At 36.4% G+C, this 19,396-nt stretch overlaps 1 protein-coding gene across 1 annotated transcript in view; it reads right to left on the bottom strand.

Moving 5' to 3' along the window:
* The window catches only part of INSC (INSC spindle orientation adaptor protein), a 134,138-nt gene that overhangs the window by 54,738 nt on the left and 60,004 nt on the right, over positions 1-19,396 (bottom strand). Inside the window, exons 3-6 of the mRNA XM_032188763.1 lie at positions 7,528-7,873; positions 7,002-7,054; positions 5,366-5,489; positions 2,693-2,806 (exon numbers count right to left, since the gene is read on the bottom strand). Coding sequence (XP_032044654.1) covers positions 2,693-2,806; positions 5,366-5,489; positions 7,002-7,054; positions 7,528-7,873 — 637 coding nt within the window. The remainder of the gene's footprint in view (positions 1-2,692; positions 2,807-5,365; positions 5,490-7,001; positions 7,055-7,527; positions 7,874-19,396) is intronic.

A 19,396-nucleotide genomic window follows, 5' to 3' on the forward strand; every position in this document is an offset into this window, starting at 1 on the left:
ACAATGATCCAAGTTAGTCACATCGTTTTATGCTTGTATGTCAGGAGACATGAGAGAAGGATTTTTAGGAACATTTGCTTCCAAATGTAGGAAACTGATCCACAGGCAGAAGCTTGATTAAAACAGGTTTTTTGTGACTGGTAGTTGCTACAAATGTTGCACTGGCTCTTCCTCTCTTCGTTTTCTCTTTTTGCATTTAAAATATCTATACTGATGGAGTTTCCATTATGCTGCCACCATCATAGACAACAGATGCACATGACATTGTTTAAAACTCGCATCACATCATTGATTTTTCTTTTAGCTCAGAATTCAAGGATTTTTATTAACGTTATTATTTACGTTTCTTCTTTCTTCCTTCATTTCTTATGTTGTCCTTGCTACTACTCATTTATGTTAGAAACCATCTTAGCCTTTTAACTTCACACAGAGAACAACTAGCTGGCTTGACAGTGTGAGACAACATGACTCTTCCACAGTAGATTTGTTACATGCTGAAAAAAATAATTAACATCTATATTTTAACTTTGACTGCAAAGCCCAAAACAGTTTCCAGTGAGTCAAAGGATGCCTCCAGGTACAGTAAAACTATAGGTGGCTTTTCAGCAGAGGATGTTTTAAAAAGCAGAGACATTTTAAATTTTGGTAACAGTGTTAGCAGGGGGAAGGAAAGGAAGGAGAGAGACGATTGAAAACCTTACCAAGATGTAAAGCAAGAAACCAGTTCCAAGTAGCTTTTCAAAATTAACATGGTTCTTGGTTTCATGTCCAAGATTTTGATGTACTATAGAAGCATAATTTATGGCTTAAGGCACAGAAGAACACACTAATACAACAATCAACAAGATCACAGATTGTCACGGAGAGTAAGATTTCAAGTTTGAATGAATAGCTCTGTTGAGTTTTGCTTTCACTATACAAACATTCAGCTTCTGTCTAGGTTTTTTGCTTTGTTTTGTTATTTTTTACAACAATAGCTCTTTAGGAAACTCCTGTATGTATGGGAGGTCTTGAGATCTTTGCAAATATTGAATCCATTCCCATCCTCTTAATAGGTAGGCACAGCATCAGGCTGTTTGTTTTGTTTCTTAATTTTATACATCACCCTGCACTTTCACTGTCATAACTACCTAATCCAAGTGATCAAATGCAAAATTTTGGTCTGTTATTGTTCTTCTGCCACCTTGCTCACAGATGCAGGTAACCAATGTCATACAGAAGGCGAAGGATGATGGTGAGTCCAGACAATTTTATTTCAGTGCAAAGAGCAAACAGATGCACAGGATAGGTGACACAATCACCACTATAGTTTGGCAACCAAACACCACTTAAGGTTCTTTGCATAAGGACATGCATTTCCTCACTTGGAAACGATTTAGTGCATCCTGTGACATATCCATGTAATGATAGTAATAAATTAATTTAGTGATTTATGGAAGGTCAGACTTCATTTCTGATAAATTGAACTGTCTATAGAATTATCATAATGACAAAAAGAAGACAATCAATTTTCTCCAATTTGTAAGTTCTGTACTTCCTCAATACTCAACATTTTAAAATTGTTTTTGGGTACCACTGAGTGGAGCTCAAATACCAATTCAGAAAAAAAATAAACCTCTCATGCTCTTGCATCATCCACTACATGAGTCTACCTCATTCAGAGCCTTAAGAACAGAGTAGTGTTTTTATGGTGCAAATGTCCATCTGTAGACAGAGCAGAAAAAAAAAAAAAAAAAGAATTAGCTGGTGCTATTAATCCTCATCTCCAAGGGGCTGGCATAACACTCCACAAGCAGAAGCTTGGGGAAAATGTTTCCTTCTATACGTACATACTAGGAATTGGATAACCCTATCCTCAACCTCATAAAATGCCTTGCCTTTCTCACTTTTTCAAGATCCAAGTGTCCTCAAAGGTACTCTACAGGGATCGACAGTATCATTGATCTTGGTAGAGTGATGGGTTTATACCCACAGCAAGCATCAACCGTTGAATGAGTAAGAGCACATGCTGCCAGAAGTAACCTACACTGCCGTGACAGCCCTGTGTAAAAAGACTTAAGAAAGACATGTCAGAAAGAATTAAAAGGTTCCTGTTCCTTTGCTTGCCCACACAACTTTAGTCTAAATCCCTCTTCTGTAATATTCAGAATTATCAGCATTAGTTGGGCACTTGAAACTTCCATTTTGCTTGTTTTTTGGTGACTAAGTGAATGATGCCACCTGAGCTGCAAGAGTGCATACACCTCAAGAGAGGAGAGAGAGAGGCAAGAAAAAAAAACAAAACAGCAGCTTTCCAGTGCCTCATAGGAGATTATCAAGATTGCATAGCCAGGCCTTCTATAGCAGTACCTGGAGGGAGGAAAACAAGTATGGACATAAATTGAAACAAGAAAAGATCCAGATATATGCTGCGAAATACCTACATCAAGAACCATCAACTGACAGACTTCTTGCCTGCTATCTTCTGTCTTTTATGTGTTCAATTTATTTATAAAACAATAATAATAATAATAATAAAGTTTCTCAGATTTAAGTTTTGTTGTTCTTTAACCTAGATTTTATCAGTCTCCTGAAATACAGAATTTCATCTTGTCCTGTACATTTCAAAACTCACCACCACTAGTATGTTAAGTAAAATAACCCACTTGTATTACTATTTTTTACTCCAAATTAATCCATACATTCCCCTTACCTTAGCTATGATGCGGCAAAGGTGAGCACCTTCCTGGGTAAGGCTGAATAAATTATTAATCGCCGACTCAGTGATGTACACACTATCCGACAAATCTATTTGCCTCAGTAGGTTCTGTGTGATATAAGACAGTAAAACACAGTTACTTCCAATGAAAAATGTGAGTATTATATTTAAGATGAGATGGACCAGAAAGTCTAGTCCATTTAATCCATACCATTTTCCTTCTCACCCGGATAAACCAAAAGCAAAGAAAAGCATGGGCAGGAGTCAGATCAATCATATTTTAACATATTTGCTATCACATTTAAATAGACGTAAACAAGAATAGTAATATTTCAAAATAAATATGATCAGAGTAAGAAAACAGGTATTTGTTTGAAACCTTTTAATAAAGAACTCTGCAGTTCAGTAAATTATTATTAGATTTGGCCTGGAATTGAACTAAAAACTTGTGAAGGCAACTAACTCTCTCAGTGCAGAAGATGAATCACAATGAGATAGAGGATTTTCACATTATTTATTAGCAATATTGCCTTACTCTTTCTAACACAACTTACTAAGGCTCTATGATCATCAGTAGTCTTAGTTAAAACGGAAGAGTGTCACTGATCAATAACAGGAATACTCAGAGAGCAATCGTTTATTTCACAAATATATGAAATAGGTTAAATATTTTATCTTTGTAAATAGTTATCTTGCTTTTGTGTGTGTGCCCTTGCAACTGCACAGATAAACACAGCTGCTGGTAGAACACAGCTTAATTTTATTCTTTGAAAGCACATAATCATTAGAAGAAGAATTGTTAGAAGGAGGAAGATAATCATTTACATATTTAACACAACTTTGAAAGAAATGCAAAGAAATATCCCAGATTTTACACTATTATTGATATAAAGCTCAGTAATCTTCCTTTTCAGACGCTGTGTTCTTCCACACTTCGCATCTCCCTTTAGGAAAATTCTTCTTTAAAAGACATAACTTACCAGTTCACATTATTATATGAATCATTTTCATGAATAAATCCCAACACACTGATTGGAACATAAAGCTCTTGAGTCATAAATAGTCATAGCCTCTCACCTAAAGAGTCTGCTCCAGTGTGGTCAACTATCCACAGACAATGTGGTTGTATAGCAGAAGTGAGTATGACTAGGTGGTTCAGAAAACTGCTCTTATTATGTTTTGTTTTGTTTTTATAGATGACCTCTCTCCCAAGTCATCAACAATAGGAATATAGATTGGATGGTGCAGAACCCTGCTCTCTTAAAATATATAGGGATTAGGGATCAGGATTTAACGTGTCAGTAAGCGTCAAAGTATTCAACCAGAACTGTTCACAGTCTACAACTCCTCTTCAGATTAAAGGGAATAAGCATCAAAACAACCGAATTTGCAATATGCAGTTATTTATGCACTTAAATTCATATGACGCATTTCATGTAGTTCTCATAAATCCTAACCAAAGTGCATTAGCACATAGCTTGTTAGCTTGACTATAATTCTGCAAATATATTCTGGAGACTTTCAATTCCTAGCAGTGATCTTTTAAAACTATAGGGGATGTTTCTGAAAGAGACACACATTTTTCTGCAATCTTAAAGCATCAAGGTACATTAGAATTTAAACAATACCATATAGTGATTTTGCTTCAGCACAGTAATAAATACTGTTTAACTATTTCCTTTTTAACAAGCTTTTTTTTTTTTTTTTTTCCTGCTCAAAGTTTCAGCATAACATCACCTCTAAGACATATACACATGATTTGAGCATAATTAGTTGGGATTTCTTGGTTGTTGTTGGTTTTGAGGAAGCTGGTACAAGGGGATAGCTAATAAGATCTCAAGAAACTAGTTTAAGTCAAGACAGATTGGTTAGACTTACAGGTTATTACCTCAAGAATGCTCTAATGGAAAAAATTTAGAGCATCTGTAACTTCAGCTTAATTACTCAGTGTGTTTATCTACATGTAATCACCACTAAATGTACACATCATGCCTGCAATGCTTCTGGAAGGTTATACATACATACACACACAGACTTTGCTCTCATTGGTCCTCACACTATGGATGAAGGAATTATTCAAAAACTAGTGGATGGTTATGAATTGGATTTTTTTTTTTTTTCTACCACATACATGTAAGAGCTTATTTTCTGTTTTGATGCAACAAGAAAGCTGATAGTCATATATTGTATCTTATCACTACTTCCTAGAGTCTAAGATATGGTTAAAATGTCTGGTGTTGAAGATGTTCATATGTATATGAACATCTTCTAGACATTTTAGCTTTTAGTAAGAACTGTCAAGAGCAGGATAGACTTTGTGTGTGTGCGTGCATGTGTGTGTGTGGTTTCTAAAGAAAAGCAGCATCTGCAGGGAGGGAAAAGAAAAATGGGTCCAAAGGTCTAATAAAGTATGCATTGTCCAGAGGTTATCTCCCTTGCACTGAGAGACACCTATCAGGAATGATAATTAACATAGTGAGCCACAAGATCATTTTGTTTGGAATACAAATCAGGTGAACATGCACCTAAATCTCTTTACAAGATAACTGAATTACCAATCAGAAGTTTGATAATTACAGCTCTGTTTTCAGCAATGTTCTCCCTCGAGGTTCAACAATTTGATAATACTTTTTTTTTTTTTTTTTTTTTTAAACTCTGTAGACTAACCTGTGCCTCGTGTGTTAAAACCAGCTCTATCAACTGGCCAAAATACTGAGCAACAGTAGTGAGCGTTTCATTAACACAGGATTTCATGGACCTCAGCATCTGTTCATCCTCAGTTTGTATACACCTAAAAAGAATGGGAAAGGGAAGAAATGAAGGAAAATGAGATCCAATTGTTTTACAAACAATTACAAACAAAGCAATTGTTTTAAGCTGATTGTCACAGGTGAGCTCTCTGTGTTGTAACAGCACATTAAAAACATGGATGTAACAAGGATTCAGTTGTTCACATGAGTACACCATCTTTTTGCCATTAGCATCACACCAGAATATCAAAGCTTTGTCTGCACATGGTAAGAATAACACCAAAGGTTAGTGTTGGACAGTAATGACTGACACAGACTGCACGCCAAATTTTGCTGCAGATGCTGTGTTTATACTAGTGTAACTCTGCTGTTTTCCACTGATGCTTTTTGTTACAGTCACTCTAGAATGCTTTCATTTCAGCTGCAGCTGTGCATATCCATATTTCCTGATGATAAAAGTGCGTTATATATATATATTTATTTTTTTTTAATTTTATTTTTTTTTTGTCCTAGTATAATGAAAGCAGGATAAGGGCACAAAACGAATGCATGTCCAGAATAATGACTAGAGATAATTTAAATTTAAAGAACAAATTCAAAAGTTAAGCCTTCTATGAACAAAGATGACACACAGCAAGTTTACAGAGTTGGTGTAACTATCCTGTAACCTATGATACTTGCCAACTGAAGAAACACGATAAAGATGGAAAACATTACACAATTCAAATTAATTAACTAGTGTTTCCACACACAAATACATTACTTTAAATTGTCAAAACATATTACACCTCGGCAGGCCACTAATGGAAGATACGGATTGGTTGATCAGTGCTTCCATCTACACAGTATGTTCCCTTCTATAGGTTGCCTGTCTTTCACCTACCTATATTAACATTTTCAAACAGAAAAGGAGGGAAAGGGTTAATGGAGACAGACACTACAGGACTGGGGATCTCATTAAATGTATGTGTAGAATATAAGAGCAAAGTTTGAGCTGTGTGAGTTTGAGAAAAATAAATAAATAAATATTCCTTGCTTATAATTAGATGGTGTCTTTCATTTTTTAGTGTCAGAATTCCAGCATGCATGGAGCTAAGTAAACCAATAAATGCAACTTAAAGGAATGCATATTTTTGTGATTTTGTGAGTTTGATTTACTAATGTGGGTATTCACACAGAGGTACATTTTGTATGATAATCTCACACTAAATTTTTCACGGAAGCTGAAATCTTGGTTCCACAGAACTCAATGGGAGTTTTGTCATTGATATAAACAGACTTTCTCCCTTAATGCCTAAAAGCTCTGAAAAATCCTCTCTCACAGTGTTATATTTATGCCATGCTCCTAGTACAACAGCAGATTCCATCTTTCATTAGGATACATTTTAGATAAAAGCAGTTCACTTCACACACTGGGGGCTAACACTCAAACTCTTTCAGAATTGCAGTTCAAATGTTTGAAGATTTTGCTGGATTTGTACTTCCCATTATTATTCTACGTAATAATAAAAAAGCAAAATGAATATTTCAAACAAAAAAAATAAATAAATTACCTTTCTGTAAATGCTGTAAATTCTGAACACTTGTCTATTAAAAGTTTTTCCAACTGCAGAGAGAGAAAATGTTAAATAATGATACATATTTGCTTTTTAAAAATAAATAATGCTTGTTCATGATAATTAGGTAAAAACCCTTCGAAACTGTATTATTTCAGATGAACACAATTTTCCTACTTTTCTGAATAAAACAAGTAGAGATAAAAATGAAGGTTAAAATGTATCATTTTCTAAATCTTAAATGCAAAGGAACTCACTGATGGGGCATTTAATTATTTCAGTCTGGTGGTCACTGAAAACTAAATTTTCTTCAGCAAAATTTGTCAATATTATCAACACTCAGAATCAGGCCTATGACAAAATAGATCCATAATGAGTCAAAAATGCTTCCATAGACAAAAGAAATTTAAACATCTTCAGCAAGAGGTGTTGCGTGTAAGAATTTCTTACCAATTGTTTGAAGAAAGTTGCAGTTATTACAATTAAAAAAAAATAAGACAGAAGACAAGTAAGGCATTACTACCTGGTGCATTTCTTCTGAAGAACTTCTCGTAAATGTGTTGTACTCATTTATCATGGAACGTACATGACAATTGACTCTTACTGTCATGCTGTGGACTCTTTGCCATCTGTTCTTCTCTAGTTTTTGAGCAATCCTGGTCAACTCTGTGCTTATGATCCAAGCTCTTTTTAACAGCAGCTGTAAGTTATTGCATGTGCTATACTGTGAGGAAAGGATGAGTTCATTTTGTTCATCCTTCTCAATGCTGATTGGTTTGGACTGGAGAATACACATGCATTCACAATCTGTCATCAGCTTCAAATCTTCCATCCATCGCTGAACGGAGTCCACCTGAATTAAATGCATGCTGGATAGTAAAGAAAGAAGGAAGAATAAGGTGAAACAAAGTGATCCTTAGAGTAATGATCAACAATAAAATACTAGTACATCTAACTATCAGGTTGCATTTGACTGACAAAAAGCAACAGATTGAGCAAACAATTTGCCTGTAGTATAACACAGAACCATGCTTTACATTCTATTCCAAAGAAAAACTTTGTGTTTCTGATCACCTTTACATCACACACCATGCTACAAAATTATTAGAGAAAAATGATCAGAGAATAGAGATGACTAAGCAGAAGTTTAGATTGTAGTTTGGGGAGAAAAAAGTTCTACAGTTTCTTATAAATTCAAAGTTTGATACAACGAAGTAGCAATGTTCTGAGCGTGTTTGCTTACTACTTATGGAACTGTTAACATTTTCTAGACATTTCACCTGTTACTTTCTCACTGAACAGGCAAGTTTTACCTTGCAGCGTCTTTTCAAAGCCCTTTACATCCACTCTGACACAGCCAAACCAAGAGAGCTAACGATGCTGTCAGCAATATTGGTTTGTGCTGTCAGCAATATTGGTTTCTGCCATAACATAATCCCTTAAACCTCAGCTGAACTCTACTTCCCAACCAGTCCTTTATCTTTCCCTGCGCTTCTCACTGCTGTCTATACAATGTGCACATTTAAGTACCAAAGCACATTTTTGCACTAAAGCAAACATGCTGTGAAACAATGAGGCTGAAAGAACTCAGGTATACCCTGACACAAGGCAACGAGCCTGCATTTTGTGCACTTGCACCCTCTGGCAGGGATGCAATTAACAAAGTGTGGTACCCTAGGCAGCGGTAGTGCTGAGCTTGTCTTTGTGACTGTTCCCAAATTCCCCAGAGACTCAATGCAAGCACTCTGATCCCTTTGCCTCCCTGGCAATTTGCCTTCTCTGTCAAAGGCCTGGCTGGTCCCTCACTGCCTTTTGCAGAAGGCCTGGGAGCCTGCACTTGTGCAGCTGTGTATTTTGACTCTCACCTACCACACCTAAGGCTGGAACTCCACTTCCTTTTGTGGAAGAAAGCTCCCCAAAGAAAGAGCATCACCTCTGCCAAGGCATTCCACCTGACCCTTGCTTTAAAACCTAGGACAGAACACTCTCCATGTCCAGAAATCAGTCTTTTTTTTTTTTTTTTCCAGGTTTAACAGTAGGCCCAGATTATTTCAGTTTGTTTTCCCCTTCCCCATCCTCAAAAGAGAGTATATATTAACCTTGTAGTTAATATATATGTGTAAACATGGAAAATGCACATTTAATGCATTTCTAATATAAATAGTAGATATATAAAAACTGAATAAATACACCATTGTATAGAGCTAAGGGAAAAAGATGAGTTTTTAAGAAAAAAAAAATATAATTTATTTTCAAATTTCTTGAATTTTCCTCATCTTCAACCAAAAGCTTAAAAGATGCTCTATATGTTGGTCACTGGAATCAGGATAAATGAATGATACCATGACAATATCACAGGCCGTGTTAACTTTTTTGATCTTGCAACAGGAAAGACTGATTTCATCAATATCTGTCCCCCAGTGGGCCCAAAATATACCTTCTCAATACTATATCACTCACCCATAAAAGCATAGCAGGAGGCCAAGAGTTTGATAATCACTGCAAGTCTCTATGGTATAGGAAATTGATTTTGTACATCTAAAATAGTATCTACAGAATTAATAAACAATCATGACTAGTGGATGTAATGTTAGTATACAAAAAAAAAAAAATCACAAAAGGAGCACTTTACTAATGGAGAATTTCAGACTTCTGAGCTACAACAAATAAAAAAATATCAATTTTCATCGGCTGCATATTTAGCTTTAATTTTCTGATGGCCCTTCTCAATATGAAATCCTTGAAATTTTTATTCTCTCTTCCTCAAGTGAAAGATGGATTACTAATAAAGGATTCCAAAGAAGTGAAGATGAACGGTAAAGAAGAAGAACTTAAGTGCAAGCAGAAGAGACTGGGCTCAATTATTTTGTCCAAATTTCTGTTGATATCATACAGCTAAATCTGGCATTGTGGTGGAGTACTGTCTACCTTCTGACATGTGCTGGAGTTTTTCCAAGATGCTACATCAGAAAGAACAAAAAGAAAGTTTGTATTATAGCCTCCATTCTTTTAGTCTGGACAGGGACTTATTGCACTCAGCCCCACAGCACTAATGCTGTGTGCTGTTACAAAGGTACATAAAGCCCTACTGTTAGGGCAAAATCAACAACTGCACTAGCCAAACTAAGGAAGACTATGCAGAAGGCCTTTTCAACTACTGTGCTGAACACCAGATGAATTCAAGAAATCCCCTTCCATACCAATAAGGTAATACTGCACAAATTATCAAAATTTATTATATGCATATGGAGTCTCACCTCAAGTATAATTTAAAATAAATCAACAACAAACAAGATACAAGAGATCAGTTGCATTGATCCAATCCGCCTTTCACCACACATGATGAATCTACTTTAAATTTTAAACTTTCCAAACTACTGCTATTTAAGGTGTTTATTTACTCAGTTTTGAACATTGTGTAATTGCATTTTATGTTCAATTGTGGCTCACTTTTTTCTTGCTGTGCATAGTCTCCCTATTGCCTTTTTGAATGTGAAGTAAGGTTTCCTAATAGATAAAAAAATTTAGAACTTTGAAACCATAATTTATATTGGCATGCACTCTTTGCACGCAGTACAGGATAAACTCACTTGACAGAGTAATGTGTTTTTCATTTGTAAAGTACATTATGATAATTGATTAAATCTGTTTAGCGAGCACAGAAACTCCTACGTTATGTTTACATGGCGAAAAAAGCTCAAATAGGTTAGTCAGATAAAACAAGAAATAGAAGCATAGAATCTAGAATATCATAAAATATAGCTCATGTTTTCTTTAATCTCAAAAGGAAATCTTTACTCCAACAAGAAAAAAAAAAAAAAAAAAAAAAAAAAAAAGGATTATAAACTGTACAAAAAAAAAGATTTAGAAAAAAACTCTTGTTGCTTGCCTCTTTTCCTACTAAAGTAATTGTCAGTAATACAGTAGGGAAATTTATGATATTTTATCACGTGAAATTTAGTATTCTTTAAACTAACCTGGTAGGGAAAAAAAATATTTTTTGCCTTTTTTTTTTTTTTTCAGACAACCACAGAAAAGTTCCCTTTCTCACTATGTCAACTTTTCTGACATGTTATTCTTTAAATATATTTATATTATGTTTATTCAAATGAAATATATAAATGATTTACTTTTACTCACATCTCCACTTATTCAAAAGGAATCTTCCTGAACATTCAGTACATGAATTTGCAGATTATCTTTTATATATTAAAATAAGGAAAGCAAAATGTGTGATCATTCCTAATTACCTTTCAAAAATCATATTCCAAACTGCATTTACTGATAGCTGAAAACAAGTAGTAAGTTTCTATCTCGTCTCCCATTACTGAAAAAAATATTATGCCTAAAAAATAAAAACAGCCATAATGGGTCAGACCAAAAATCTGTCTAGCCCATTATCCTGCTCCCAACACAGCCATTAGCAGATGCATAAGGAAAGATTACAAGAGGCATGGCAGGAGCTGAGCAACCCCTCCTTCCCATCTTCTGGCAATTAGTGGTTCAGGAACTTCCTAAGCCAAAATACATGTCTGAGCAGGATGTTTTCACAATTCATGAAACAAAAGTAGCCATTAATCCCTTTTTGAACTCAGTTAAACTTTTGGCCTTCACAGCATCTAGGGGCAGCGTCTCACAGTGTTTGATTATGTTTTGTGTGAAAAAGTGTTTCTTATTGTTTTAAACTAACTGCCTGGGGATATTAACACAGGCTCTTTAGTTCTTGTAAGCAAAGAAATACTGAAAGACAGCTCCGCATTCACTTTCTTTGTGTACTTCATTATTTTGTTTGCCCTACCGTATCTCCTGAGTTCTCATTTTCAAGCTAGAGAAATTCAGTTTATCTAGTCTGTCACCATACAGAAATGACTTCGCACATCTGATCAGCTGTTTACCCTTTCCCATATTTTCTAAAAGCATTGCTAGCTATCCTATGACCTTACAAGATGAGATGGCAAGAACAGCACATGATATCCAAAATTCAGGAACATCAGATTTATACATATGAATCACATTTTCTGTGAATTCTTGTTTTCCAAGAATTCCCAAAATTACATTTCTCTTTTACGTGTTTCAAGAGAGCTGTTTCATATTTTATCTTCCAGAAAAACTACTACTTTTCATTTAGAATCTTTCTTTTTTTTTTTTTTTTTTTTTTTTTTTTCTCACTATTGGAAAAGTTAGTTCTTCTGTATGTATGATGAAAGAGGTGGTTTTTGAGTTCCCTTCTCTTAGCATGCACTATGTTCATTAACATTTAATTTGGTGAGGCATTTTATGTTTTAGTGACTCAATATTGACAGACACTTTAGTGATTTTGTAGTTGCAGTTATTTTGAATTAACCTGAATGATTTTGCATCAGCTGAAGTGGTGTTGATGCATGTAGTGGGTTTATGTGGCAAGGTTTTGGTAGCAGGGGGCCATAGGGGTGGTTTCTGTGAGAAAGATCTAGAAGCTGCCCCATGTTTGGGAAGGGCCCCATTGTTCTCCAGAGCTGAGACAATAAGCGATGTTGTTTTACGCCTCTGTGAGAGCATATGTAAGACGGGAAAAAAAAAACATTGTGCCACACACAGCAGCCAGGAGAGTGAAGGGAGTGAGGAACAGCCTTGCAGGTGCCAAGGTCAGTGTAGAAGGAGGGGGAGAGGTGCTCCAGGTGCCAGAGCAGATGTCCCCTGCGGCCTGTGGTGAGGACCATGGTGAAGCAGGATGGACCCCTGCAGCCCATGGAGTACCACGGTGGAGCAGGTGGCCCTACACCGATGGAGGCTGCCGCCTGTGGAAGACCCCTGCCGGAGTAGATGCCGGGCCGGACCTGTAGCCCGTGGAGAGGAGCCCACGCAGGAGCAGGTGACCTGGCAGGAGCTGCTGCCCGTAGGGGAGCCAGGTTGGAGAAGTTTTCTCCTGAGGGATGGACCCTGTGGTACAGACCCATATCTGGAGCAGTTCTGGAAGAGCTGCTGCCTGTGGGAAGCCCACGCTGGATCAGTTCATCAAGGACTGCATCCCGTGGGTGGGACCCCACAGCACAGGGGACGAGAGTGACAGGGAAGGAGCGGCAGAGAAGAAGCACTGTAGACTGACCATAACCCCCATTCTCCCGTTCCCCTGCGCCACTCGGGGGGAGGAGGTGGAAGAGGGTGGATTGGCGGGGAAGGTGCTTTTGGTTTCTTTCCTTTGTTTCTCACTTCTCTAGCTTGTTAGTAATGAGCAATAAATCTTACTGTCTTCTTATGCTGAGTCTGTTTTGCCCGTTACAATAATTATTGTGTGATTTTCTCGTCCTTATCTCAAGCCTTGAGCCCTTTTCACATATTTTCTCCCCATTCCTCTTTGAGGAGGAGGAGTGAGAGAGCGGCTGTGGTGGAGCTCGGCTGCCCACTCAAGCAGAACCACGACAATGCAAAATACAACTACTACTGTTTTCCAGGTAGTTAACAAATAAGTTGAACAATATTGGTTCAAGCATAGGGACCTCACTGGTGTGATTTTGTCCAATTCTGTTTTATTAAGCACCAGTAGCTGGTTACCTGACAGAGACCTTCATGTTTATGGATGATTCCCCACCAGTTTGAATTTCTGGATTCAGTATGCCATGGCATATTGACAAAAAAGCAATTTATCTAGAGTCTACATTAAAGGAGCAGCATTTCATGTAAAAATAGCAGTAAAAATAATTCAGTGCAAAATAAAAAGTCAAAAGAGTCTCCAGCATTTCTTAAAGTCATTCTATTTTAATTGAGGTTGTAAAACAGTTGATGAAGTTTCCAAGACCATTCAACTGAATTTGAGTACCTACCAATTTGAGTACTCTGAATTCTAGTGTCCCTGCCAAATAAAGTCTTTTTTAAATTGTATTATTTTGACAAAACCATTTGGCATCACAGGCTGAAATAATCTTAGAACAGCACGTTAAAAGATGTTGCTTCAACAGACACTCAGACCTTGTTTCATACAGACACTTCTACACTATGTAACACAGTGCAGACATCCTGGAGAAAGGCTTACTGAAAAAAATTCATCTTACATTTTTAAGACGTGTTATATTCAGAGTTTTGTTACCAACACTTCTTTTTCCATCTTCTTTTATCTAGCAAGTAGTTCATTAACTAATGAATCACAGGATCTCTAGGATAGGCCAAGCAACCTTATAGGTGGCAACACTCCCTATGTTATGCTGGTGCTACATGAATACAAGAGTGAAGAAATAACTATATCACTTGCGTAAAATTTCCAGCTTGGGACTTTCTACTGGCAGAACATACTCTTTTTTAAATTGCAAATGTTATAATGAAAAAGAGTTATGCCTCCATTTTAATGCTGAATTTCAGTAAGTACGGAAGTTTCATGTTTTATAACTATGTGGAAGCCTAAACTGATCAATCCACGTGAATAATTCCCATGTCTGTTATATTTATAAAGAGGAAAGTCTTCTGCTGTGTGGAATTATGTTTTTTTGAGGCTTCTTAGTCTTTTTATCCATTTTTACCTGTTATGACAGATTTATTACCAATCCTAATGATAGCATTTACTACAGCTTCCAGATAAGCCTACAGTGAATCAATGCCTAGTCTTACAACTGTGCTCAAATTTATTATTCTAATTAGCAGTAGGTAATTAATTGGCAACAAACAACTTCTTGAATGGATTTAGCCCCCTCTTTGAACATAATTCACCTCTAATTTTTTTCTAATTCATCTGTTCAAAATTATTCATAGGTACCCAATATACCCAGGGCCAGTGTCTACATTAATATAATAGACAGCAGAACTCAACTATCAGTGGAAGGATTTAATGAAGAGCCTTAGAGAAGGCTCTTATTTATCCTCAAGTTGCTTTATGCTATTAATTGCATAAAAGAGCCTTGTAGACCCATGATATATTTGCACTGATTTTAGCAAAATTTCATATAGCTAGAGAGCTAACTTAAGTGATATCGAATAGCTTTGGGGCAGCTTATAGTCAGGTTCCTGATTTTTAAGTGAAAACTCTTGCTTTGCAGAACATACCTAAAGAAGTCTATGAATATTTGACATTGTAATTGATGTGGCAAGCTAAAGAATTAGCCAAATGATTCCCCTTGATTTGACTTTTTCTAGTAAAACATCAGCAACCCAACTTCACTAGGAAAAAAGTTGGTTTTAGTATGCATTATTTAAACCCTCAGAAAACAGAAAAAAAGCAAGGTCATCCCTAGTCTTAAAAAAAAAAAAAAAAAAAAAAAAAAAAAAAAAGTTAATAGGTTATATTAGTCATATTTTAATTAGCCTCAACAATTAGTCAACCATTACAGTTATGGAAGTCTAAGAATTTCCCCAAATGAAGTCTCTAACTGATAATGCAAACTATAACCCTCAAAACATTACTCAAAACAAAAGAGTTTAAGTGTTGTAGTCAGCCAAACACCCTGAACTGTATTCTAGAAAACAGAACTCAGCGTGCATTGCTCACCCTTCCACCTCTGTTTAATTTAGAAGTAGGTTTAAACCACAAAGAAGTGCAGCAGAATTTAATGGAGGCATTACCACTAGGAGGTTCAGGAAGCAGGATGCCAATGAGCAGGATTATATTGCTAACAAAACCAGAATTACTCAAAGATCACAAATAAAATACAAATTTATCACAATAATGATAACAAATTAACTGTTTTGTTGACCAAGGACACAACAACACTTCTGTTTTGTTGTTGTTGTTGTTTGTTTGTTTTAATAACTGATGCCCATAATCTTTTTCACCTGACCTGAAACCAGCAATGGTCCCCTTGTCATTTACTGAAACTTCAATGCAACCAAATTCAGTTTAGCATCTGTGCTCTGGGATGGAGTTCCTGAAACCACCAGCCTCCTTGAAGTCAGCGCTACTATAGTGAAAACATGGTAAAACCACAAAAAGCTTGTGCCTTGATAGGCATCCATCCAATTTCTGCAGGGAAATTAAATGCAGACCAGTCTGTGAAACTTAGAACTAAACAACTGTGGTCAGACTGCTGCGTTCTGTGAAATCTTGTGCATCCACAAATATGGAAGAAATGTCTATAAGGAAAGTGAAAATACTATAAATACTTTTAATATATTAGGCATGGTGTATGGCTTCATCGCACCTAATTAAAAGGCCACATAAATCATTCAGTGTTAAGTGCTGCACGAATGTTCCTCTCAGATCTTTATGCCTTTCTGAGAAATCCTCACTGTAAGTTGTCCCCCTAAAAATGTCTGGAAATTTTATACTATCCCAGAATTACTGGCACACTATAGAACATATGGAAGACATGATATAAAATCACAGACTAATTCAGCTTGCTAATTAGGTTATGTAAAATCTAGGTTAAACTTATCAAATGTTAATTTTCTTCACACAGAAGAAAATCTTCACTTTTCTTCACTTCCTACAGCTTAGGTAGGGCCAGGTCTTTTCCAGCCTCCATCAACTGAATGGATAGTCAGAAGGCAAAAGGACAAATTCAGCCTGGTTTGAGGGATTTTCACGTTGTGACTGGTACATCGCATTGTTAAAACAGCAGCTGTCTCAACAAGCACTTAAGCCACTGAGTTTGCAGAATATAAAGACAGCAATTAATGAGGGTAGGATTTCCTGACAGAATGGAAGGAAATGTTAAATAAAACATGCTTTCAGCAGCTTAACGACACTATAAGGCTACAGCTTGCAGGCAAAAGCTGGACAAACACTATACAAATATTGTCACGATCACCAACTAAGTTGATACATCTGTTCAATTTATATTTGCATAACATGACTATTTGAAATGAAAATTATTGCATTTGTGATGCTATTCTTGGATCAGCTCCCAATGGTTTTTAATATTCACAGAATATCAGTGTGAGACAGGCTTTATAAATAAATTAGTAAAACAACCAGCTAACCAAGATTTGTGCAAGATATTAGTTCTTTTGTTCAGCTTGCTACCTGATCATTTGTTCTACCCTGAGAAAGGGGATTCCCTTCCTTGCCCAGGCAAATTGTTCTCTGAAGGGCTGGATGAAGTAGCCCTTCCCTCCATCTGAGGTGAGGTCATGAAACAAGAAACTATTCTCCACTGTTCAGACAAAAGCAGTGCTGAAGCAGCAAGATCCTACCACTTCTGTTCTCAAATGACAGCCTGGGTCTTGCAAAAACAGAGTTATACTTTTTCAGGGGGACGGGGAAGTACCTGAGCTGAGAGGTCTTAACTTTGTATAAAATGCCTAAATCCATGACTTTGTATTGTATTTAGCCCAATATATGCCGAAGAGCATAGCCTGATGGAATATCACAAGGCAGCTCTACCTAAAACATTTCTGCAGGTGTTCACAACACCAAGTGTGATTGTGTGACTGAACTGTGTTAGTAATCTCAAAGGGACGTTGTCCTCCAAGTGCATTCACATTGTTATTGTACTCAGACTACTTGCTGTCTGAGTAAAAAGTTCTAACTGCCACAAATAGCTCAGGGGGTGTTCCTGCACTGTGCGACAGGAGAGAAATGTCAACAAGGCCACCAGCAGGAGAGAAATGCTCAGTGAGTTCATCCTAGTTCACTGCTTCCTGATGCTCAAGCTACGCTTGTAATCACAGAGGTCAGTGTTCTTCACAGCTTTTTAAGAACAATATGCTCAGAGAGGAGTCATTGTAAACACCTAGCAGGGATGGAGAAATAGAAATAAAAGAGGGGGAGAGAAACAACACTGGAAATAATTTAGGGCCACAGACCATGGGAATGCTCAATCACAAGCAAGGACTAATTTGGAGACTAACATGAGAGTTCAGGAAAGTAGAGTCGGTGCCTCACTGAACAACTGAACATTTATTTTTTTCAAGTCTGCCTTAATTTGTAGTTTAATAACAAACAGTACCACTCACTGTGCTTTTTTCAAAGGAGTTATGACATGCATTATGAGCAGTACCATTAGCTTTTCACCTTTTGCTATTTACTCACTTAAGGTCCTAACCCTACTGATTAAATAAAGCCTGGATTACTTAATGAAGGAAGCAACAACCATTTTACAGGGAGTTATGAGATCAGTATCACTCAGGAGACTGCAGAAATTTGGGGACACTCAGTCACATCTATTGCACAGCAGCTCCTACTAAAACTGTAATAAAAGGAGTAAGAAAAAAAGCAAAGCCAACACCAGGTATCCAGGAGTCATATTAGAACATTAACCCTTCAACAGACAAACTAAAAAGATGAAAACTAGCAACAGTTTCATAAATACTGGACAGAGATGACAAAAATTCTTTAAGCAGTCTCAGTCAAAGAAAGCAGTTTCTAATCAAATCCAATATTTATGCTTAATAATATTTATTTATTTGTTTGTTTTCTGATCAAATCTAATATTCATGCTTATACATTTCTGTAGAAACCGAGGATTTGAAATTTAGATCTTAGGTCATCATAGCCACTTGGCTGGTAATTTGTCCCTAAATGGTTTAAAAAAAAAATCAACTCAATAGTTTATCGTGAGCTCAAAAATGTTCTATTAAATGGTTATACTAGAATCTCACTGCTCTAATGGTTAGAAATTTCTTGCTTCTGATCTGAATTTCTTAATAGTCATTTAATGCCCATTTGGTTTCATCTTTCATTTTAAGAATTTATCTCTCAATGCATTTCTAGAAAAGAAAAAAAAAAATCCTTCTCAGCTTGTTTTGCAAGAGTTGAAAAGCAAGATTCTTAGGTTCCTTTTGTCTATTTGCGCTCCCCTTTCTCCAGACTCCCTGGTAGGTCTATAGCTGCTGCAAAATTATTTTTTTACTACAAGACTTGATATCATTCCTGACATCAAATGAAGTCTCATAGTAACTTGCACAGTGGCATTAATACACCCCTATCTCAAACACAAATCTCTCTTCACACAGCCCAGGACTGATCTTGCTGCCCTACTCACTATATCTTACTGGCAAATGCTGTCACAGGCATCTTATTATCAACTAGCATATGTTTGTTTTTTGTTGTTTGTTTTTTTTAAACTCTCCATTGAATAAGCTACAAATTGTTGCAGACTTTCTTATTGAGTCCCTCAATGCAAAACCTTGAGATTTCAACCACACGCCCTTTTTCTATTATCCCTGGCCTCAAGATCATCTTTTTCCAGACAAAAGGCTGATGATCTGTGCTAGCAATACTCCTCCAAAATTTAAGCTACAGCAAATTGTGTCACTTGTGAAATGAAACAAATAAAAACAGGTATGAAGACCAATATTTGAAGTCTACTTCTCTCCTCTCAGAGATAACCTTACAGTTACTCCTTCCCATTTCACCTTTTGCCTAACAGCTACTGCTTGCTGTATTTACAAGTAAATTGTCATGTACATAATCTCCAATGAATTGCCTTTGTTAAAAGGGAAAACAGAAAATAAGATTACCTTATGAGATAATAAAAGGTTATTCCGTA

This window comes from Aythya fuligula, chromosome 5 (assembly GCF_009819795.1).
Source record: "Aythya fuligula isolate bAytFul2 chromosome 5, bAytFul2.pri, whole genome shotgun sequence".
Lineage (NCBI taxonomy): Eukaryota > Metazoa > Chordata > Aves > Anseriformes > Anatidae > Aythya > Aythya fuligula.